General features: G+C 41.3%; 1 protein-coding gene across 1 annotated transcript in view; it reads left to right on the top strand.

Annotated features, from left to right (window-relative positions):
- The window catches only part of LOC117456877 (calcium-binding protein 8-like), a 201904-nt gene that overhangs the window by 165203 nt on the left and 11985 nt on the right, over window positions 1-24716 (top strand). Inside the window, exon 5 of the mRNA XM_034096726.2 lies at window positions 21394-21550. Within this exon, the coding sequence (XP_033952617.1) occupies window positions 21394-21550 (157 nt within the window). The remainder of the gene's footprint in view (window positions 1-21393; window positions 21551-24716) is intronic.

Below are 24716 nucleotides of genomic sequence, written 5' to 3'. Positions count from 1 at the left end.
GATTAAACAACTTTTCCTTCCACCTCTTCTGCCCTCTGTGTATCTTCAAATAATTCTTCTGCGCTATCTCTGCTGTGTGCTGTCTCGCCTGGTCCTCTTTTATCTCAGTAAAGGAAATACATTATACGATTCATTTGGACTCCCTGTAATGAGGGCCGTGCCCCTCAGGCGGCTCCTGTAGCCCCAGGCTAATGGGAGTTCCCCTTGATTTCTGGCTTTCCTTGAGTTCTTCACTCTTTAAAGTCTGCTGTCCTTTGAGCAGGACATTATGTCATTGTTCTTTCAGCCAATTAAAAGTTATTGTAAAGTGGGCGAATCTCTTGAAGGGATGGGTCATTGAGCTGTATATTTATTCAGGTTACTTAATGATACGTATTTATTTTCTTGCTGTTTTTCTATATATAAAATGTATCATTATTCAGTGTAATTATTTTTGTTATTTAAATAGTCTTTTGGGCACCTGTGTATATTGGAGATAGGTGGTGGGGTCAGCGCACCAGCACGAGCATGTTTTTTCTCCAGGTTGGAACAAACATGCCAACGGAAAGGCTATAGGGCAAGAGTATATGTGAAATTGTACTTTGTTTACAAGAAAATGTACGAGAAGGATATTCTTGCCTGGACTTGGATCATTATTCGCTGCGTGAGATTCGCTTTATGTTGAGTTAAATGTTCTGATGTATTTCTTATTTCGCTGCTACAGAGGGTATTGCCTTCTGTTCTGAAACTCTAAATGTATTCCTTTGAAGGAGTGTGACATGCCCACAGTGTTCACTTAAGCACAGAGGTTAGAGAACAGAACAAAGAGGGCTGGCTTTCTTCTTCAGGCCTGAATGTGTGACAGAGTTTTCATTGATGATCCATGTGGCCAATGTTCCTGTCCCTTCCAACACTCCAGTGACTGGTTTGTGATGTGTGCCTCAATTCATTGTTCCCCCTATCGTGACTCTCGTGGCGCTTGTTATGTTGTCGTTTTTTCAGCAATAATCTTCTGCCCTTTGACAGCTCGGTGACGCAGTGGTAATGCCTGGAGACATACATTTGTCCTGAAGGCTCAGAGCCTGTATTTCTACGTACCGGACAGTGTTCAGAAGTCATTCAATGGTCAGCTGCTGCAATTTTTACACAATACAGGTGATGGGAAATAATGGTGAGAAATACTGTACTTAAATACTTTCAAATACTACAAAATGAACTGTGAATTTAATTTGGCAGCATTGATCCAGATGGATATTTACCTCTAACTACAAAACTAATAACATTTTAATGATTGAGCGTTTCCACCGCTCTCAACATTGAGGTGGCTAAGCTAATAGTTAAACCAAATCCAGGGTTATGTTCATTTACATGAGTTAGATTGAGCAACTGTGAGGTGGTGCGCTTCTGTTATTAGCCCAACAGTACAGAAGATCACTGGGTAACTTTATTCATGGAAGTTAAACGTGTTGGCTCTCCAGTTCCTCTCCATCGTATCAGCTTATTGCAGAGCATCAGACCTTACCTGGCACACAAAGGTGCAGTGTCTCAATTAGGATTCCTCTCTTAGTGTGTTGTACACAGGGCTGCAACAAACGACTAATTCGATAATCGATTAATCTATCGATTAATTAAACGATTAATCGACTATTCGGACTATTGTATGCTTTGCACAATTTCTCAAACGCTCTTATTTAGCCATCAACTTTTAGATTTAGCTTGAGGTTGTTTTAGGCATGTGGAAACTAGCAATGAAGACAATAAAGATGAATACTTGATTCAAAAATACATATAGGCCTATTATTAAATTAACTAAACACATTTTTAACAAAATTAACATAGCTTTTAATTTAAATTAAATAAATAATATTTCACATCAAAAGAAACAACAGTGTTTTAACAAATCGTATCTGATGAGAGAACTATAAACAGAATAGCTGAAACTTTAACAAAATAAATAACTCAGTTACCTCTAATCATTAACTCATGTTTGTATAATGTAGTTAACTCGGTGTGTTGCTGCTAGCATAACATAACACCTGACGTGGTAACATTAGCCGCGTTCACACTGCGGTACTTTTCCCACAAAGGTTCATGCGAACTCTTTAGTTCGCATGAACTAAGTACAGATCGCGTTCACACCAGAAAAAGTCCCTGGGGGTGGATTAGGCAAATGAAGCCGCTGACGTCACTTCTTCTTCTTCTGCTTTGGGTTTACTGGCAGGCCGCAACCCACTTCACGGCGTATACTGCCGCCCAAAGTCCCCGACCGGAAGTCCCCGGAGTTGGGGAAGGCTTCAGTAGAAGCTGCTGGGAGTCCCAGCAGCTTCTACTGAAGCCTTCCGATTAAATCGCCAGAACGCCGACACCTCCTCATCTCCACCGCTCCCATGTTCTATTTTGTGTTGCCATAAGTTAGACTCTCTGCGTTTCTGCGCTGGGCTAATGCTAATGCTAATAATGCTAATAATGCTAATGCAAGGATAATAAAATGGCGGCTTCACAAATCTTTTTGGGAGTTTTACGGGGCGTGGTTTGCAATTCGCCCAGCCAATCAGGAATATAGCTCTTTTCTCAAAAAGAGCCGCTCGAAAGTCCCTGCTCTCTAGCAGGGACTTTCGAGGGGGTAAAAAGGTTCGCATGAACTACTTTTAGTACCGGCTCTTTTTGGTGTGAACGCGATCATGAACTAAGTTCGCATGAACCTTTGTGGGAAAAGTACCGCAGTGTGAACGCGGCTATAACTCGTGGATGGGGCTACAGAGCTGCTAGAAAGACAGTCCAACCCGGTGCATTCCTCCGTCTGGATGTGGAGCACTTTTGCTAAATGTTTAGACAAATTGCTTGTGTTACCGCCCTTAAATGCTGAACACTTATTGCACTTTTGGCAACGAGCATTCTCCACATCGAGACCGGTAAAGTTTAACCACACTTCGGAGTGCGTTCTCTCCGCCATCTCCGCAGTGTGTGTGTGTTGCTGCATGTAGCAGCTGCGTGTGTGTAAACTGCCCCGCCCCCTCGCAAGCAGGCGGGGGAGAGAGATCTCGTCTGATCGAAAATACATCATAGACGCATTTGTTTATCTTTTTGCATATTAGAAACGAGTTGGCGACACTAAGACTGCGATATAATGTTTTTGTAGCAATAATACATGACATATATTTTGTAAATGTCTCCAGTAGCCTACCGATAAAAAGACCAATAACGTTGGAGCTCAACGGGGCGTAAAACACATGTGATGACGTCACCAACGAATCGACGACTGAATTAGTTGGCAACTAATTTGGTAATCGATTAAGTCGATTAGTTGTTGCACCCCTACAACACTGCGGAGCAGTGTTTGATTTCAACTTCTGGGTAGCATTGTCTCAAACGGCACACCACTGCTGAGCTGTAACCTGACGTGAGGATCGCTAGCTAGCAACTTTATAGTTAGCGGTACTAAATCATTACAGACTGCTTAATTAAGCCAATATAAGCAGTGGCTTCTTTTTGACACAATATAGTTGGATGTTTTTCAGCAAAACACATCATTTATATTTGAATAGTGAGACGTTGACTGAAGCAGCAGTAGTCATGGTGACCTTTGAGGTTGAAAAGTGATGTGTTCAATCTGGAGCATTGCAGATGAAGAGGAACTCATGTGTCCACTGTGTTTGACAACAGGCTTCACAGAGTAAATGTAGGAACTGTAGAGCGAGCAAAAAGATAAGACTGAATGTAAGAGTCGGGAACATGTATATCCTTGAGAATGTGAAGTGTTGCCATGGGAAAACTCTGGAGTAGATCAGATACTGTGAATAATTTAGGAGATTGCTTTTTTCAAATAATAAATGTCCCAGCAATATATACTACCAGTAAATCAATAGAAAGCTTTGAAAGAGAGATGTGTACAGTAAAGTGAAGCTCAGAGAGTGTCAGATGGTATCAAGACATGATGAGTCATGATTTTACAATCTCTCTAACATGCAGCAGCTGGTGTATAGCTATCAAAACCTCAGCTTGGTAATGTGTTTACTGCAGCCAGATCAATGCCTACACCCCTTTACACCTCTCTAAACACCCCTTTACACCTCTCTAAACAGCCCTTTACCCTTCTCTAAACACCCCTTTACCCTTCTCTAAACACCCCTTTACACCTCTCTAAACACCCCTTTACACCTCTCTAAACAGCCCTTTACCCTTCTCTAAACACCCCTTTACCCTTCTCTAAACACCCCTTTACACCTCTCTAAACACCCCTTTACCCTTCTCTAAACACCCCTTTACACCTCTCTAAACACCCCTTTACACCTCTCTAAACAGCCCTTTACCCTTCTCTAAACACCCCTTTACCCTTCTCTAAACACCCCTTTACACCTCTCTAAACACCCCTTTACCCTTCTCTAAACACCCCTGTACACTTCTCTAAACACCCCTTCTCTAAACACCCCTTTACACTTCTCTAAACACCCCTTCTCTAAACACCCCTTTACCCTTCTCTAAACACCCCTTCTCTAAACACCCCTTTACCCTTCTCTAAACACCCCTTCTCTAATCACCCCTTTACCCTTCTCTAAACACCCCTTCTCTAAACACCCCTTTACCCTTCTCTAAACACCCCTTTACACTTCTCTAAACACCCCTTCTCTAAACACCCCTTTACACTTCTCTAAACACCCCTTCTCTAAACACCCCTTTACCCTTCTCTAAACACCCCTACAACGAAATGTAGAAAAGTGTCAACTATGCAAGAATGAAAGAAATGTGCAGATTTAAAGGGGCATATTTAACAAAGAGGGTATTAAGAACTTGTATAAAGTCAGTTGGGACTAAAGCACATTATTCCACATTCAAATCCACTGACCTTCCAGCATAAGCTTGTCCCTGGCTGCATCATATTTCAAATGCATTCATATTTCTGCAACTTAAAAAAACGAAATGCTTGCCAGCGCATTGCATTTAAATGTAGATTAGCAAATGCATGTAATTGGACTGGACAGTGTGCAGAGCATTATCTGGAGCGGTGTATATTGGCTGTACTGCAAAAGGCTGAACTCAGCAGATGGATGGACGCTTGCTCTTGGCGACCTCTCACCGCCTGTGTGTGTGAGGAGCTGAGCACGCCTCATTTACGAGTGTAGAGAAGTACTTACACAGCTTTCTCTCTAAGGTGACGACCCTCCCTCATATCCAACCCCTGAACCGCTCTGCAGTGTGAATAACAGGCATGCAATCGATTGAGTAAAATCGAAAAAGGTCATGGTTTAATCCAAGGACAGGGAACTGTGTCAGGGTGAGCAAATGAACCCCATGCATCTCCTTGGATTGAGACTTGATTATGCTTATGGTGATTACAGTTTCATTAGCCTCACAGCCAGACCTTTCTCCATATTTAGTTGTAGTACTGTGCCAGGACTGGAGAGGTCTAATTGAACCCATCATCATCATCATCATCATCATCACCTGCTATCTGCGCTAAGCCCAGGATTCAGCATCTGTGTCCTTTGAAACTGTACCAAGCAGACAGTGTAAGAGGAAGAGCATTCTGACAGAATAATGAGGATAATGTGCAGGGAGGTTTTCATTTAGAAGTATTTAAACACTGCCAGAGCCCATACCGTGTTCCTGTTAGTGTTTACTTCCTGTTTGTCTTCTTCTGTTGATTTCTCTGACTTCCAGTTCTTTCTCTTTGAACCTCTTTCCTTCTCTTGTTCTCTTTGTCTTTTCTTTACTCGGGACAGTTTAGCCATTGTGAATCCAAAGTGTTGTGCTTTCCACAAATATCAAAATGAATATTCAAAAAGACTGCCATAGTCCCTTGATCCTCCTTAGCAGCGGTCTGTTAACATTAGTACTGAATTAACTGAATCTGAAACTAAGCTGTGAAATTAATCTAGTTAAATGATGTTGATACCTACGCGAGGAGACTGTTTTAATATACCATGCTTTTTTTCATCCATCCCTGCGACAACAGATCCCAGTTTTTAACTTATCGGTTCCGTATTTTATTTTGAAAAGCTTTCTTCCTCTGTGTCATGTCTGTTTTTACTTCCTGTTTTGTGTGTTTTCCTGCCTGTTTTGATTGTCTGTCCTGGCTCTATTAGTTCCTCCTGTTCCCCATCTGCCCTTTGACCACCTGACCTCCTGTCCACCTGCTCTTTATCCCCTCATTAGATTTGGTTGAATATAAGTCCTGTTTTCAGTTAAGTTTTTGGGTTCTGGCAATGTTCTGCTCTGGTTTGCCCTGTCTGCATTCCTTTCCTTGTCTGGACTAAGCTTTTAAATAAAGGTAGATTCTGTTAAGAGTAACTGTCAACTGCATTTGGCTTCAACCTGCTCTGCTGTCCGTGACACCCGGGGCATTATGTTCTCCTGAATGAAATATCTCATATCTCCTGGAAGGACTTTCTTCCAATTTGGCACGAACGTTGACTTGAGAATAAAGGATAAACTGATTATAATTTAGTGGTGCATGAAGCCAGAAAGGGGACGACTGTAGATTTGAAAGAATACACAGATTACAGGTGGACTTTGGCCTATAGAGTATGCGCACAATCTCATTTTCCGGTCACAGCTCAGTCAAATGAATGGAAAGTGAAAACAACTCTGGATTTTCCAACTTTTAAACGCTAATGATTTAAATTAAAAATGCTGATTTACAGACATCTCTTTCCCATGAAAGTAAATGGGAAAACGTTTTTTTTGGCAACTACGAAAATGTGCTTTAACGGCCGGCGCACTTCCTTGGGCTTGGTCTTACCAGTATGTGACATTTCCAACTGTATTTCCATTAGAGGCCCATGTGTCTGAGGTATGTGATTACACTTCAGACTGAACTTCTGTGAAGATTGCGTGACAAAGTGGACCATACTGAAGGTTTCCTCTCTGAGCATGGGGTGCAGTATAACAGTGTAGGTCACACGACGCAGGGTGAGTCACTCCTGTTCCACAGGCCTCATTCTTTTCTTATGGTTCTCCCGTAAAGGTCACTTCATTTTTGAATGTGAATATAGTGAGCAGGTCGGTGGGATGTGTAAAGAACAACAATAAAATGGCTTTTCTTATCAGCCGCTGGAGTGCTCTGTGGGTGAAACTATCCTCTCCTCTTTCTTTTCCCTGGCAAGTGAAGCCAATCAGTGTCTTGACGTCCGCCGGCAATGGCGTCGTTAGAAGCACAAGGTTGTGTGAAGGTCGAGTAAATACCATTAGGCCTCCGACCTGCCTCCCTCTGGGAGAAGTGACAGAGGAGCTTAAAGTGGAAAGTGCTGCCGGAGCCCTGCAGGGGGATCTGTGTTTTAAAATGGCTTAGCGTTACATTCTGTCTCTGCTCCCCAGAGGGAGACGAGAGGGGAAATAAACAGATCTCTTCTGTTCAGTGATGGAAGAGGTACTCAGATATAATACTGAAGTCAAAGAGTCAATTGTAAAAATACTGCACAGTAAAACTAAAGTAAAACTCCTTCTTTTAAGATTTACTTAAGTAAAAGTACACTCGTATTGGCATCAAAATATACTTACTTACTCGTTAAACCTACTGGCCCGTTTCAGAGTCATATATATTAGATTACTGCATTATGATTATTAATGCATGAATGTGTTCAACAGAGCTGGTAAAGTTAGAGATCATTTGTAACTGCTGCTGGATATTTTAACCTATAAAACATACCATAGTTTAGTTGATTTTTTAGTTTCCAAAATGTAGTGGCATAAAATAAAAAATATTTGTTAAAGTACCTCAACATTGTACCCGAGTAAAGTACTTAAGTAAATGTATTTGATCCCACTCCACCACTCCATCTGCTCTGACAGACTTCTGTGTTATGCTGTTGCACACGATGCATAAGATAGAAATGGAAACACACAGAACATGTGAGTTTACGTGCATATTTCTGGATGGTAATGTTGAGCTCTGGGGAAAAAAAAGTGATTCTTATCTAAAAATGTGCTGCAGCGCATTAGCATCTGAACACTGTCACATGAATACTGAGTGTTTCACCATAATCAAATGGTGAAGTAAGCCTCTGATGGTTTCATAGAGTTTAAATAATCCATGGATGATAAGGAGAGCAACGTCTCTCTGGACAGCGTATCAATAAAGGTTTATCACAGTTCCTGAATGTCACCAGGTGTGCTTTTGAGACCTGTGAACATTAGTGGAGTCAGAAATACCACAAAGTATGTTACATTAATTTAAAGCTATTGAACGTAATACAGTTCTGCATTTTTAACCTGTTAAGCCCGAGAGACCCCGGTACCGGGGCCCTCCCGCAACATCTTGTAGGAAACAGTGTCTGAGGGCATCTTAACATTTAATAAACTATGAATGTTTTATATCCACGTAACGGGAAGAAACTCATCTAACTGATCATTTTTATTTAAAAAATAAAATAAATACCACAATGCTAACGCTGAGCCTCTTTATGTCTTTATTAGGATCCCCATTAGCACTAGCATGAGCATTGGCTATTCTTCCTGGGGTCCTCACACACTCTCTGAATTAGCAACGAGCGAAAAATGCTAACAGATTACTGCACCGAAACTTACTCATAAAACCTTATTATTTATCCTTTCTGCACATGCAACCCATCGATTCGCATCGTGAGATGACACAGAATCTATGGGTATATACATCATCACTATATGATAAGAACTCGCGACTTTATAAACAAAAACAGACATCAAAACATGTGGCGCTAGGTAGCTAAAAACGCTAACATGGTTTACCTGTGTCGTTGTAAATGGTAAATGGACTGTACTTATATAGCGCTTTATTCAGTCTTCACGACCCCTCAAAGCGTTTTACATACTACATGTCATTCACCCATTCACACCCATTCATACAGAGCAGTACCACTTGGAACTAACATTCACACACATTCACACACCGTTGGCCATGCCATCGGGAGGAACTCAGGGTTAAGTATCTTGACCAAGGATACATGGACATGTTGGCTGCACGGGCTGGGATCGAACCCACAACCTTCTGGTTGAAAGATGACCGCACCCCCTCGCAGCCACAGTCACCCTTGTCTGGTTAAAAGTGGTCTTTAATGGCATTAAAACGATAAAAACGCTGCTGAAGTTAATCCATAGGTTAATCCAATGTGTCTGTGTCCCTTTGAAATGATTTCTGATAATCCATAAGCAATAAACCTGCTTTTCCGTTTCCAGATGTCAGAGCGAGAGATACTGCAGGTTCGCTCTCATGCAAACCTGCATGCGCGAAGCCCCCACCTTTTTTGTTTACCATGTGTGTGTGTGGGGAAATTCCCCTTCGATTCTATTGGCTCTAACGGTCAGAAAGAGATGTCAATCACCAAAATCGACCAATGGGTTCCAGAGAAACGGTAAAAACGCCCATTTCCACCCAAATCACCTCAGAGGTGGAGTTTTTTTTGCTAAATCTCTCTAATAAGGTCACATTTCACTTGTTTTGCATCAATCTTGATACAGAGTACTTATTATATGTTGTTCTTTGGATTCCTAAAGCTTTTAGTCTACCTTACCATCATCCAAGGGTAGTTTTCATTATAAGTAAAAAAGAATCTTTGGACGGACACTATAATTTACAGTTTTCTACTATGTTCAATCTGAATTTTCTTTAAAATAAAAAAACATCTATATTGATTCTGACTTTTCTACATCCAACTCACAGGTTTATCATTACTTTGAGAAAACATATTATTAATTTAATCCTTTTAGAAGGGAATATATGGTCATTTGTTCTGGGAATGTCATTTTCGAGCCTGAGACCTGAAAAACAGGCTCAGCGCTTAACAGGTTAATCCCTAAATATTTAGTATTTGAAGTTTTCAGCAGCAGCATCTTATGATACATTTTGAACAAAGGGATTTAAAAAGAAATACAAAATATTAATTGACATCACTGTAAATTGAAAAATGATCTAAAAAAATGTAATACATGAAATGAATGACGGATCTGTGTCAGTAAAAGTAAGTTGAAGTAGCAGTTACAGTATAGTAAGTATACCAGCAGAAGCAGTATTTGATTTCTACAGTAACCCTAGCACCCTGTCCTATCTCGTGCACTTTGAAGCAATCCATTAATGTTCACTGATGCATGTTGACTATACAGACAGCATATGGAATCATACCTCCTCTTTAGATTATGATCCAGCAAACCGAGCAGGAGCACTGACCCTGACTGTGAATTAGCTCTGAAAATAAACTTTATGGCGGATTAACATTTCATGCATGATTGGTTTGTTCGCTCTGAGTTGGAGACATATAGTATTGATGCTAAGTGTGATTCATGTCAGTGTGATTGATGCATTATCAACCCAGTGGGCTTGCCAGGAAGCCAAGGGACTGTTATCCTTCTCTCAGTGGATGTGCATCACTCAGCACTTGGTGGTGATAAACACCCTCAGAGATGTTGAAGTGTTGATGTCATTCATGACTTTCTCAATTCTGTAATAGCTGTTTTCATGCTCATGTAATCTCTCACATCAACATAATCAACAATTTGCTCCTTAAAGCCCTTATTCTGCTTTTGGGAGTCTCCCTTCCCTGGAGTGTGTTATAAAGGTTTGTGTGCATGTAAATGGTCTGCAAAGGCTAACATCCCTGTGTTCCCTCCAGAGGGAGTTCCTCTCCCACACACTCCCCCTCAGCCTCCAAACCCTCCATTGGACTCCTTTATTTACTTCTGTAACATAATGACATCACCATGTAACACTTGTGCTACTTTGGTTAAGACTCCATTACATTTGGTACGTGATACGCAGACTGGGCTCTGGTTTCAGACAGAGGGTGAAAAGAGGTGCTGCAGCACAGGCAGTATGAGACAAATAAAGAGCTGTTTGAACATTAAAGCATGGAGACATGTCCCAGTAGAGACACCACATACTGATAAAGACCTGAACATGAGCAGAGTAGGGCCCTTTAAATCCAGAACATTCTTTTTTCAATTATGGACACAATTACGTGCTTTTGACCTGAAGTGTTTCAGATGATATACCCAAGGAGAATACATATCTTTATTATTATGCATAATAGCGACATTATTGTTTTGGCAATACAAATGTTAAGTTGGCTGCTCCAACAATACATCATCACTATTCTACATACGACGTAAAACAATAAAAGAAGTGCAAGTAGCAACAAAAATAGAAATCAAATGAGCTAAAATAAAAACTAAATGTAAAATTAAGTACTGTACGGTAAACAAAAATACTCCTTATTGTAATGATGAATAAAGATGTGAGCTGTAAACAAATGTATGCTCTACACATAAGCTGTGAATCCAAAGTCACAGGGCTCAGGAGTTTAACAGTCCTACAGCCTGTGTGATAAAACTATCCCTGAGTCTGGTGTTTGTGCTTATTCTACTAAATGTCTGTATTAGAATTTCACAATGTATGTACAAATACAACTAAATATGTCACAGACTGGATTCACTGACGGTTCCAACAGGTGGAAGGATTGTTCTGCTGTGCTTCAGTAGAGTCTAAAAGTACAATTATTGTTTGCTCACATGAATGTAATTCACTTACCTCTAACTGCCTTTAACAGCTCATCAAACTCCATTGGGCCGACTCAGTTAGTGCTGCCTCCACCCTCTGCACAGCATATTCTGTTCAGGGTCACAGGTATAGTGCCCATCCCAGCATGCACTGGGAAGGGAGCAGGGACTTTAACAAGTACTTAGACTGTGGGAGATCAGCACTGAATAGACCAACCTGTTCAAACATGTTCTGACAGTAGACTATCTTTAAATAACTGAAACCACTCCTTGTGTCAGGTCATTCCCTCCCCAACGCAGTCACATGACTTAGTCACATGTGATACATATTTTAAGAAAATGCACCTCTAAATATCAAACAAGTGTTTAAGGTACAAACAGGTTATATTATACAATTTACTACAAAAGGTTCTTAACATCAATAACTTGTGTATCATAACTGGGTTTGTCTACAACACTTAAATGCTACTTGAATTTAGCAATCTAATAATGTCATATATTTAAAGTAATTCTGTAGAAAAGTTGCCTCCAAATGTGATATAATATTATATCACATATGGAGGCAATTTATCTACAGAATTACTACTTGCTATACTTTTAGTACATTTTCTTTTGATATAACTTCTGTACTTTTACTCGTAATGGAGTATTCTGATATTAATGTATTTCTACTTTTAGTTAAATTAAGAATCTGAGTACTTCTCGCCCACAGATCATAATCCAATCATTTGATATATATGATTATGAAAAGGGCCTATAGGCACGACTACTTTTACTTATGGTACTTTATGTATAATCTGATGCTGATAAATTAGTACTTTTACTAAAGCAATGCAGGACTTGTATAAGACTACTTTTACAACATAGTATTGCTACTTCTTCCACCACTGATGCTGCTGCTTTGTTGAGGGTAGGTTGGTGAGTCCATGTCTTTTAAAGCCAATCAGGCCTATGATATGTCTGAGACAGAGGTGGGAGAAGTACTCAGATCTCATAGTTCAGTAAAAGTAGAAGTACTACTAGAGTGTAGGAATACTCTGTTAAAAGTAAAAGTCCTGCATTCAAAATGTTACTCAAGTAAAAGTACAATGTATCAAAATATACTTAAAGTACAAAAAGTAAAAGTAGTGATTGTGCAGATTGGTCCATATCAGAATAATATACATGATATTATTGATCATGAAAGTGTTCTCAAAGCTGGTAAAGGTGCAGCTAGTTTGAATGACTTTGTATACTGCAGGGTAGCTTGTGAATTGACTCCGGGCAGGGCCGGTTCTGACCAATTTGCTGCCCTAGGCAAGAGTTTTGCTTTGAAACATTTTAAAGTAAAATGCTTCAATCTGGTGCAGAACTACCAGAGACCTGATCTAGGGGGTACAACTCTAAACACCCATATGAAAAAGATCGGTTTACATTTTAAAATACATTTAATGTATTTTATTTGTGTTGTTCTTTCATATCTTATTTTACCAGTTAACATTTATTTATTTATGTATTTTTTTTTATCTGTCCAATTTGAAACAATATTTTTGGTTTACTGTCCTATAGTATACATTTTAATAATTTCAAACCTGTTTTTATTCATCCTAATAATTTTAAAGGTGTGCCTTGGAAATAATTGTTTACATAAATTGTGATCAAAACGTTTGAGACCCACTGAGATAACTTAGACTAAAGTGAACTATCTAAACCAGGCGTGTCAAACAAAATGTCATTGTGGGCCACATCAGCATTAAAGTTGCACTCAAAGGGCCGGTTGTAACTTTAAGACTACATAAATATATAATATATGTAATGTATTATATTACATGATTGCCTCTGCATCGGATTATTATCGTCTGAAAGCAGAAGTCTTGGGAAAATAATTGCAAATAACCGCCAAAATGCCAAAAACCGGCCCTGACTCCAGGTGTAACTAAAGTCTGATTTAAGGCTTGATTACATTTCACATCATTAATCCAAATCTGTAAAGTAACTAAAGGTATTAAATCAGTGGAGTAGAGTACACGATTTACCTCTGAATTTTAGTGGAGTAGAAGTTAGGGATGTAATGATACCAAAAACTCACGGTACGATAATATCGCGATAAAAAGTCCACGGTACGATATTTATCGCGATATTGATAAATAACTTGCATTTTTTTTTCTTTATTAAATAATAAATCTGATTTGTACAGCATTTTAGTATGATAGTAATATTTTAAAGTGTCAACAATATAATAATCAGACCCTGCAATAGAATAAATCAAGTTTCACTTTAGTTTTTCAAGTAACTCAACTCTAACTCACTCACTCACTCAGCGTCATCAAGGTTATCTTTTAGGAATATGAGCATGTCCACATTTCCAGGTAGAAGCTGGGATGTTTGGGCGTTTACAATATCCCCTGCTGTGGAAAAAACTCTCTTGCTTGGTACTGATGTTGCTGGGACAGAGAGATATGCTTTGGCCATGGGTGACAGCCAGTGGCGGCTGGTGGAAATTATTTTAGGTGGGGCTATTGTAATGGTGAATAAACCAAACGGGGAACATTTTGAGAAATGACCCCTTAAATCATGACTTCTGGTGATGTTAGAGATATGAGAAGACTGATCAATACCTCCATAATCTTCAGTGTGGTTAGCTATGAATCTTCCAAAACTTCCAAGTACCTTGTCCTGGACATAGTTTCTACAGTAAACTGTGCAACAGTACAGTAGGCCCACACAAACTGCAGAACACCGGTTATTTGGGAACACTCAAATGATTTAATTCCCATTTAAAATCAGGAGACTAAATACGAACATTATATGCAGACACAGACGTGGTACAGAAACACAGAAATATTAGAAAACAGACCATTAAGGCAATACATCTAGTTTTATGGATGCTGTCAACACTCAACTATATACAATAATGTGTGTGTGTGTGTGTGTGTGTGTGTGTGTGTGTGTGTGTGTGTGGTGTGTGTGTGTGTGTGTGTGTGTGTGTGTGTGTGTGTGTGTGTGTGTGTGTGTGTGTGTGTGTGTGTGTGTGTCTGTGTGTGTGTGTGTGTGTGTGTGTGTGTGTGTGTGTGTGTGTGTGTGTGTGTGTGTGTGTGTGTGTGTGTGTGTGTGTGTGTGCAGGCCCGGACTGGCCATCGGGAGGACCGGGAGGTTTCCCGATGGCCTGGCCTGTTAAGTGGCCTGCTGGCCTGAGGAATGTGGGTCTGACTCTGCCTCACAGAGGGTGACTAGCTGTCTACTACATGATGTGGCCTGCCGACATGGCCACTTTCATACAGATCATACTAATGCCCTCGATTGGTCTCTGTGTGTCATTCAAGCTCGGAGCTTGAATGTGTGTGGCGCGGGCGAGCGAGAGAGAAAGCACGCGCACCGGTTACGTGTATTGTTGTTGTTACCATCTGGTGCTAGCTAGCTGCACTAACGGATATAATGAGCTGTCAACAAGGTGGAGGAGAGTCCTCTGCTGTCAGACTGAGAGACTGATAACTACAGCTCAGGTGAGGTAAAGGACTCTGAGTGTTTAGATAGTTAACTTAGTCTAAGTTCTCTGTGAGTCTCAAACGGTTTGGTCACCATTCATGTAAACACATATTTCCATTTGAAGGGGGAGTGATTAGTAAAATATGCATGAATAATACAAAATAAAATGTTAACTAGGTGAAAAAAGGTAAGATAAACTTTATAAACTTGTTGAGAGCTAAAACTAGTCTTTGCTGCTGCCTCAAAGAGGAGCAGAGGGAGAGGGGGGAGACAGGAGAGGCTGGTTCAGGAGCACAGACACACTCACAACTATAAATGAACCAAAAACAAATAAATAAACAAGTGTCAATCTTTTTTCATATTGGATATGGTATGTTATTGGTTATGGCCATGTACTTATGATTTTATGATTATTTAAATGTATACAGTTCTGTTTCATATGGGTGTAGTCTCTTTATTTCCCCCTCAAAGTGCACCAGATTGATGCATTTAAGTCCAACATTTAAAAAAAATCTTACTGGGGGAGCATGCCTCCGGACCCCCCTATAGGATTTCAGGTCCACCTCCACTTCAAATATGTTCACATGGATAGGTTCCTAGATGTGCACAGCAACGCTGTATATATGTTACGAATGGGTGAAGCAGGTAGGACTCAAATGCAGAATAACGAAAAGCGAGCTTTATTAAATAAATTAAAGCTGTGGCAAAACAAGGCAGAATCCAAAATATCCAACACCAACGAGCAGCACAAGGAACACAGACCGTGGAATGACATGGAGGGGAAACAATAAACCGACATGGAACACAGGGGAAGACTAGACTAAATACACAGAAGGGTAATCACAGAACAAGACACAGCTGGGCAGGGGAGGAGAAACACAAGGACAACAGGTGAACACAATCGGGTAATCAGGGAGGGAAACAGACAGAAAGCAGACAGGCAGGAAACGGGGGTGAACACTTTACACAATAAAACAGGAAACCCAAAGACAAGAAAAACACCAACACAGACAAAACTACAAACGTGACATAACATGAGAATCGTGACAGAACCCCCCCTTCAAGGGACAGATCCCAGACGTCCCAAAAAAAAGTCCAGCAGGGTGGGTGGAGGGGGACCGGAGGGAGGACACATAACTAGGGCCAAGAAAGGGTGGGTGGAGGGGGTCTGGAGGACGGGTCTCGGGCGGACGGCCCGGGGGAAAGGCAGAGACCAAGGAGGGGGTCTCGGGCGGAAGGCCCGGGAGCAAGGCAGAGACCAAGGACGGGGTCTCGGGCGGAAGGCCCGGGGGCAAGACAGAGACCAAGGAGGGGGTCTCGGGTGGACGGCCTGGGGGCAAGGCAAAGTTCAAAAAGGGGCGAAGGCCACAGCGGGCAAACTCAGGGGGCCGAGCATGAGGGCAAAAGCAGCGGCAGGAAGAGTCAGGGGGCCGGGCCCGAGGACGAAGACCGCGGCACTCAGGGGGCCGGGCTCGAGGGAGAAGACCGCGGCTCTCAGGGGGCCGGGCTCGAGGGCGAAGACCAGACAGCTCCGGAGGCCGGGCAGGACCCGGTGTCGGCCGAACAGGAACCGGAGCCAGTGGGACAGGCTTCGGCAGGATCTCCCACGGAAGAGGACCAGTAGTTGGCAGGACCCCCGGTGAGACAGGTGATGGTGGGGCCTCCAACGGAACAGGACAAGGGGTTGGCAGGACCCCCGGCAGAAGAGTTGTCGGCGGGACCCCCAGAGGAACAGGACATAGGATTGGCAGGACCCCCGGCAGGAGAGCAGTCGGCGGGACCTCCAACGGCACAGGACATAGGGTTGGCAGGACCCCCGGCAGAAGAGTAGTTGGCAGGACCCCCGGCAGGAGAGTAGTTGGCGGGACCTCCAACGGGACAGGACAAGGAGCTGGCAGGACCCCCGGCAGAAGAGCAGTCGGCGGGGCCTCCAACGGCACAGGACAAAGGGTTGGCAGGACCCCCGGCAGGAGAGCAGTCGGTGGGACCTCCAACGAGATGGGACAAGGAGCTGGCAGGACCCCCGGCAGGAGAGCAGACGGCGGGACCTCCAACGGGACGGGACAAACGGTTGGCAGGACCCCCGGCAGGAGAGTAGTCGGCGGGGCCTCCAACGGCACAGGACATAGGATTGGCAGGACCCCCGGCAGGAGAGTAGACGGCGGGACCTCCAACGAGACAGGACAAGAAGCTGGCAGGACCCCCGGCAGGAGAGTAGACGGCGGGACCTCCAACGGGACAGACATACTAAATACACAGAAGGGTAATCACAGAACAAGACACAGCTGGGCAGGGGAGGAGAAACACAAGGACAACAGGTGAACACAATCGGGTAATCAGGGAGGGAAACAGACAGAAAGCAGACAGGCAGGAAACGGGGGTGAACACTTTACACAATAAAACAGGAAACCCAAAGACAAGAAAAACACCAACACAGACAAAACTACAAACGTGACATAACATGAGAATCGTGACAATATATTGACAAATAAATCCAGGAAAATGGCACAAAAGAAAACTGGTAGTGGCCTGGCAGGGTGTATAATTCCCGGAAAGTGGAATAAGAGTTTAGCATTTAAGGGCGGTAACACGAGCAATTTGTCTAAACATTTAGCAAAAGTGCTCCACATCCAGACGGAGGAATGCACCGGGTTCGACTGTCTTTCTAGCAGCTCTGCAGCCCCATCCACGAGTAACGTTTCCACGTCAGGTGTTCTGTATGCTAGCAGCAACACACCGACTTAACTACATTATACAAACATGGGTTATGATTAGAGGTAACTGAGTTATTTATTTTGTTAAAGTCTCAGCTATTCTGTTTACAGTTCTGTCATCACATTATTTAATACGATTTGTTAAAACATTCTTGTTTTTTTTTATGTGAAATATTATGTATTTAATTTAAATAAAAAGCAATGTTAGTTTTGTTCACAATTTGTTTAGTTAGTATGGTGGCCCTGAAGTGCAAGACACCACAGCATTTCAGAAAACGCCACAGCATTTCACAAAACACCACAGCATTTCAGAAAACACTACAGCATTTCACATTGGACGGAAAGGGTATTCCTTTAGGGAGAACACTTCTTGTTTGTGATTGGACAGAGCCAGCCAGAGAAGCACTGCTGTGATTGGTTGTTTTTGCTGCCAGTCAAGAAATGACGCTTCGTGATTAGCCCAACACATCAGCCGTTAGATGTTAGCACACACTCAGAGCTCACAGCTCCTCATATCTGTTCAGAAACTGGACAAAAGTTAAACATGTACAAACCACAGACTGTCTGTGTCATGGTGAATACAGTCGCTGCTTTATTTATGTCTGTATGACGTTGTTGTGAGTGTGGACGGAGCAGCTACAGGTTAGTTTAGCCTGATGGATCCGATTCCGATAGGATTTACATGGAGATACGGCCCGCCCCCTCTCCAGCGTCTTGTTTGAATGACAGGAGTAAATACAGAATTAATGCTTTATTAACTCATGGTTTTTAAGGGGCTTATCTCCATGTAAATACTATGGTAGACCACCCAATATTCGCATCGCTCTAATCGCTCGAGTTTCACCGCGGCTGTCAGCTGTGTTTGCTCCTGTCAATGCTGTCATTCAAACAAGAGGCGCTGGAGAGGGGACGGGGCGTATCTTCATGTAAATCCTACAACAAAATGAACATATTTGACCGTGATTTAATTGTAATACACGTTTCAAAGTGATGCCGAAGTAACTACATACTGATAACAGTTAGTAAAAACCATGAATTAACGCTTTGACAAGTCTGCAGACAAGACGGCAGGCGAAAAGCTTTTAAAATGCGTGTTTTCTGAGTCGGATCCATCAGGCTAAACTAACCTGTAGCTGCTCCGTCCACACTCACAACAACGTCATACAGACATAAATAAAGCAGCGACTGTATTCGCCATGACATAGACAGTCTGTGGTTTGTACATGTTTAACTTTTGTCCAGTTTCTGAACAGATATGAGGAGCTGTGAGCTCTGAGTGTGTGCTAACGGCTGATGTGTTGGGAATGGGATCATACGTTGTGGGACCATGGTTGGGACATATTTGGCTCAGGATCAGGTTGTTGGTGTTACACCAGTCTGTCAGATGTTTCACCTCCTCCCTGTAGGCCTGTTCCTTGTTGTCCCTGATGAGTCCCACCACTGCTGTATTGTCCGCGTACTTTATGATGTGGTTGGTACTGAACCTGGAGCATAAGCATAAGCGCCATCGATACAAGTAGTAGTACCGTTAAAGCCTTAACGATACCCATCCCTATGTGGATGTCAGTTCTACACACATGCTGAGGCCGCCGTGCCTATGTTTTTTGTTTTCACTGCTAATTTATGCTTATGTTCTATTAGTGCATTACAAATCATTAATGAATTTTCAGCTCATACCCCACGCTTAATATGTCTCCCCCTGGCCCACCTACATTTCTCCAGGCCCACCCACACAATAATTCCTGGCTACGCCACTGGTTTAAGCAGCTTATTCTAAAAAAAACTTGTTTTAGCGCTGTTAAGTGTTATGTGAAGGGCTGCTCTCAAGTAGTTGGTGCACTCAAAGGCAAGCAAGGTCTTCTTTAAGTCAAGCTAGAGGATATACATCTCTCTGAACTCCTGTAAACTTTCCAGCTGCCCTCAGTAAGTCCTTCAAACCAACATTTTACAAGTTGTGGTGTTTTTGTCTTCTTTATGTGCCTGCCTTCTTTTGGATTGAATTGTGTATACTGAAGTGGACAATAAATCTATCACTCCCAGGCTACAACCTGCATATTCAATTTAATCAGTGCATTACATTAGTGTGACATCCTGATTAAAGTGAATGCTGTGTATTGCACCTCAAACATTAAAACAAATCCAGAGTGACGTGTTTCTGCTGTAAAGTGACGTAGATTTTACTCTCATATATTATTCAAAACCATTCTATTTATTCTAACCTAAATTACATGCCAGTGTTTTATCTTTTTATTTATTTGTTTTTATTTTAAATCATATAATGTCGGACTTTTGTTCCCGTCTGTGAGAAAAAGAAATGGGGCTTAGAGCCTCAAAATACTGAAATCTGTATTTGTTTAAATCTTTTTTTCCTTCTAATTTGTTATTATTATATAACACACAATTATCCTTGTTTTTATTTATTCGTTTAATTCTATAATCTTGAGCTTTTTATCCGTAAATAAAGTCACCGGAAACAGACCGGACATTTCGAGCGATACACACCACAAACCCACTGAACTGATTACCCAAGATCCTCAGCTTGAAGCTCGTTGATTGGATGTTTTAGCCGCACTGCATGCTGGGATATGATGTTAATAAGATATGATAATAATACTTTATTCCGAGTGTTCTTGCTTTTCTCTTTGGAAGTCATCACATAACGGCATTGTAATACACGGTTCGGCAGCATTAAATATTACACATCTGCCGTAGTTCTTTATATATAGAGCCCTGATCAGAAGACCTTTGGAAAAACTGGAGAACTGCCGCCAAAACTGAACACGTGACGTGGATCATAAATATAACAACAATTAAACAACATCTTACATTTCTTTTCACAAAATACGTCTCCTTGCAGTATCAATAGTTATTCGGCTGACTTTTATATGGAATAGATGAGAGTAAAATCTATGTCACTTTACAGCCCCGCCCACTTTTGGGGAAACGTTCTTCTGTTACTGTCCTTTCTTCTTAGAGGAAGTACAGAAACACGTAACTCTGGATTTGTTTTAATGTTTGAGGTGCAATAAACGACACAGCAGCTTTTTGGCCTGTTAAAAACTATTATTTTCTGCCTCGCTCATGAGAGTAACAGCTGGCGAAATTACAGCCTCGCCTACTGATTTTAATGTAACAATATATCGAGCCCGATTGTCGATTTCAAATGTGTGCTCTAAAATGATATTTATAAATGACTATTATCATTATCATAAGCAAGACAATAAATGGCAAAGATATGTAGAAAATAAACGTATTTAAGATACTTTCATAACTAACGTAACATGGGAGAAAACGTTTCTAAATAAACGTATTTGAGAATGCAGTTTAGTTCTGTGGGAACGTAATGTTTAGGAGACAGGGTTGGAAACAACATACACTTTAAAACGTGTCTCTGGGTCATAATAAGGGCTTGAACAATCGGCCGACATGGTCGTTTTTTGTAGGAGGACAGGCTGTAATGTTTTAATATTCTCAAAGCCTGTAACTCTACTTTAACTTAATACTAAGTGAATAATAATAGAATTTGCATACCACAACACCAAAATATGGCAACCAAATCGACCAAAAAAAGCTTCCGACCTTCCAGAGGAAGCTTTCAACAGGACGGCCATCATTTAGAAGACCACTGTTAAGCCCATGAGCATTAAAGGATGGAAACATGTGGAAACACTTTTCAAATAAAAACCTGAATGAGCATGATAGGGCCCCCTAAATGTGAAAATAAAATAGTCCGTCCATTTTTTAATCCCCGCCTCTCATCTCTCCCCTGCAGTTCGACATGCAGAAGATCACCCTGGAGGAGCTGAAACACATCCTGTTCTACGCCTTCCGTGACCATCTGACCATGAAGGACATCGAGAACATCATCATCAACGAGGAAGAGAGCCTGAAGGAAAACTCTGGCAACTGTCAGACAGAGTTTGAGGGAGGTGAGTGCCTGAAAGTAATTAATGCTGTCAGGAAGAGTTTGAGCTGTCTCATCAAAAATGGGAAATGTAATAGTTTCTATTTCAAGAGTTTCATGGGAGAATATTTTTGTTTTCATACTTACTACTGAATACTAGAATTCAGATTAACTGAGTCAGCCTTGTGAGTTATGTACTTTGGGGCCTTTACAGAACTAAATTCAAAGAAATTGTTAGAGAACAGAGCTACAATCGAATTGTCAAAAATCAGGTCCTATGTCTTTTCCTAACCACTTATCCTTTACCTCCACAATAAACGTCACAGGCAGGGGCATTTCCCAGACCTGGAAACATTCAGGGCTTAGCCCACAGTGGCGGTGCCAGAGATTTTCCTTTGGGGGTGCTGTGGGGTAGCTTGACGTTTCATAGAGGGTGTTCAAACATGTAGGGTTCAATTCAATTTTTAAATATTGAAGTTAAAAGCATCAATCTGGTGCACTTTGAGATCAACATGAGGAGAATCTATGGATACATCTCTCAACACCCATTTGAAACAGAACTGTAAACAGATTGTCTTTTTCTTTATGGATATTTTACAAATCACTCCCCTTTTAAACTGTATTCTTGTTTTACTGTCATATAGTATTTCATAACTGTTTTTCATTTATTCTCTTATTTTCTTTATAACTATAATGATCATATGAAGGTGTGCCTTGGAAATAATCTTTTACATAATAATTGCATTCACTGAACACGGGAAATTACAATGCTGCCGTCCTCTCCAGTGTCCTGATGAGGTTCAGGTAAAGCACGGTTAATGTATTATATATTATTGAGGGAGAATTGTCCGGGCCAGGCGACCCCACTGGTCACAGGATAAATGAAAAATGTGCCATAGGATTAAGAACAGGATTAAGAACAGGGTTACGAAGTCACAGTGTGGGGTAACTTCTATTTGCTGTAGTCTTTATTTGATGATTTTACTTTTACTATCATAACGTTCATAGTTTGCCTTTTGCTCTAATATATTGTTGGAAGATTAGTAAGTAAGTAACTCACATGATCTGCGTTTGTCAATGATGATTGGTTCTTTCCGTTAATTCCGTGGGGCTTCACTTCAAATGTTCTGGCCGCAAGAAATTGTTGGACGACATTATGTCCTCTCCTTTTGTAAAAGAGGATCCACTGGAAGTTTTGACTGGAAGAAGTCAAAGCTGCTTTCCTATCATCAGAGGATTCAAACAGCTCTCATCATGGTTGATACTTAGGTACTTCCGGGTCATTTCACCATGATAGGAACCTTCCTAAGAAAAACAGACTATTAGACCACAACCCAAGACTTTAGCATTTAAATGTACATAAAACGTTTACAGTTGTTAAGAAAATAAAACCTCATAGGAAGCGATGTGTCACTGTGCTCAGTATGCAGTCCAGGCAGTTCTGTATTAACAGCATATGTGCAGGACACAGTGTTAACAAGCATCTGTTCGGCAGAAACCGAGCAGATGCTTGTTGCTTTAAGCAACAGCCAAGAGATGCGTACAGAAAACCTCACCACCTTCATACATTAACTCTCCCTGCCACTTCACAACACTGCCCCTCTTCTTTCTGTCGTCTGTTAATGATCCCCCATTGGATGCCTCCTTGTCAAGCAGATTGATCATTAAGGAGATTTCAATAATGTGGAAATCAGTCTGGATCCTTTAGCCCAAGCTTCTTTTTGGTTTACTTTTCAGAACCGCGTAATGCATTGTTGAAACAAATGTGCTAATAGAAATATTATTCTGAAAAAGTCTTAGTTGACGCATTTCAATGTGTCTGTACCTGGACTGATAATCTGAAGGCAGCCTAAATAATGCATTTTGTGCATGAATGTGGCTGAGTCATGACATTCTCTCTTCCCACATACCCTGAAGGCAGCATTGGCATGCAGGTTTCAAAACTACTTTGTTATCCGTCCTTGTCAGAAGTTTTTAGAAGACTATTAATAATGAATTGGGGAAATTCCGTTGAACGTGTTCTTTTCCTCCAATATGCTGTATATTTATTCTGTTAGAAAAGTAGATATTCAGTCCAAATAACCTTTAATGGCCCTTTTGCCAAACTCTACCTGCCTGTAAATCTGTGCTGTCCTGGAAGGAAAGGACTTGGCTGACACTGAGAATGCACACACACTTAATAAGGGTCTTAAAACTGTTGTGGAGTGATGACAGCATGATGTTGCTGTTGTGTTTATCATGAAGACTGAGCACCGCAGCATCACACAGAGTTATCCCATCCCTCAGACTCAAGGTCCACCAAACCACCTGCCACACAGGGACACCCAAATGTGCTTAGTCATGGAGGAATCAATATGTTGTGTCACAGACAGTGCATTTAATGCTGAGCACAATTCATCATGCTACTCTGGTGCCTACAGCTTTAGCTTACTGGTGTGTTACTTAGCATACAAGGCCCCTTGATTTGCCTCTGCTTCACCTCTCGCTGGAGTCAATATGGTGTGGAGCTGAAAAACAACTGCATTAAGACTGTAAGCACTGATCCAGAGAAGTTCACCAGGCACAGATTCATCAGTGAACAGATTGCACACATGCTGGAGGAGCAGCTGTCCAGGGAGCGCCTGGTGTGGACTTTGATCCATGAATGTCACAGCTGCCATTACAGAAGCATACATTAGGGCCCCTATCTAAGCAATATGTTGTTTTTGTGCATGCTTTTTTTGATATCCTCCTGCATAGGTTAAGCATTTGTTGACCTATATGCACATAACAATACATTATTGCTTTTGCTCGTCTCAGTGCAGCAACATCATCTATAGCAGGAGAGGTTGTTAATTAGTAGTTCTAAGTTTTCGCAATTTTAATTTTAAACTTAATATCCTATAACCCTTACCCTACCAGAGATCCTACTTTGGAAGTTAGCCTATGGTGATTTACATTTCGTAATTTGTGGATGATCATAATTTTGATGATGTGATAAGACCCTTAATATATTTTAAACATTATTTTCTCTACAAAAAAATATTTCTCTATATTAAGGTTCCTATCACATCATCAAAATTATAATCATCTATAAGGTTTTCAATTTGGCTTACATCAGTGATGCATCCACGTATTAAATTTCTCCCCTTCGGTCAATCAATTGGTCTAGCATAGATATAGCATAACAGGTATACAAATATGTTAACTTT

Source organism: Pseudochaenichthys georgianus, chromosome 13, assembly GCF_902827115.2.
Source record: "Pseudochaenichthys georgianus chromosome 13, fPseGeo1.2, whole genome shotgun sequence".
NCBI classification, from domain to species: Eukaryota; Metazoa; Chordata; class Actinopteri; order Perciformes; family Channichthyidae; genus Pseudochaenichthys; species Pseudochaenichthys georgianus.
The sequence above is the reverse complement of the archived record's forward strand: the minus strand, read 5'-3'. Positions and strand labels throughout refer to the sequence as shown.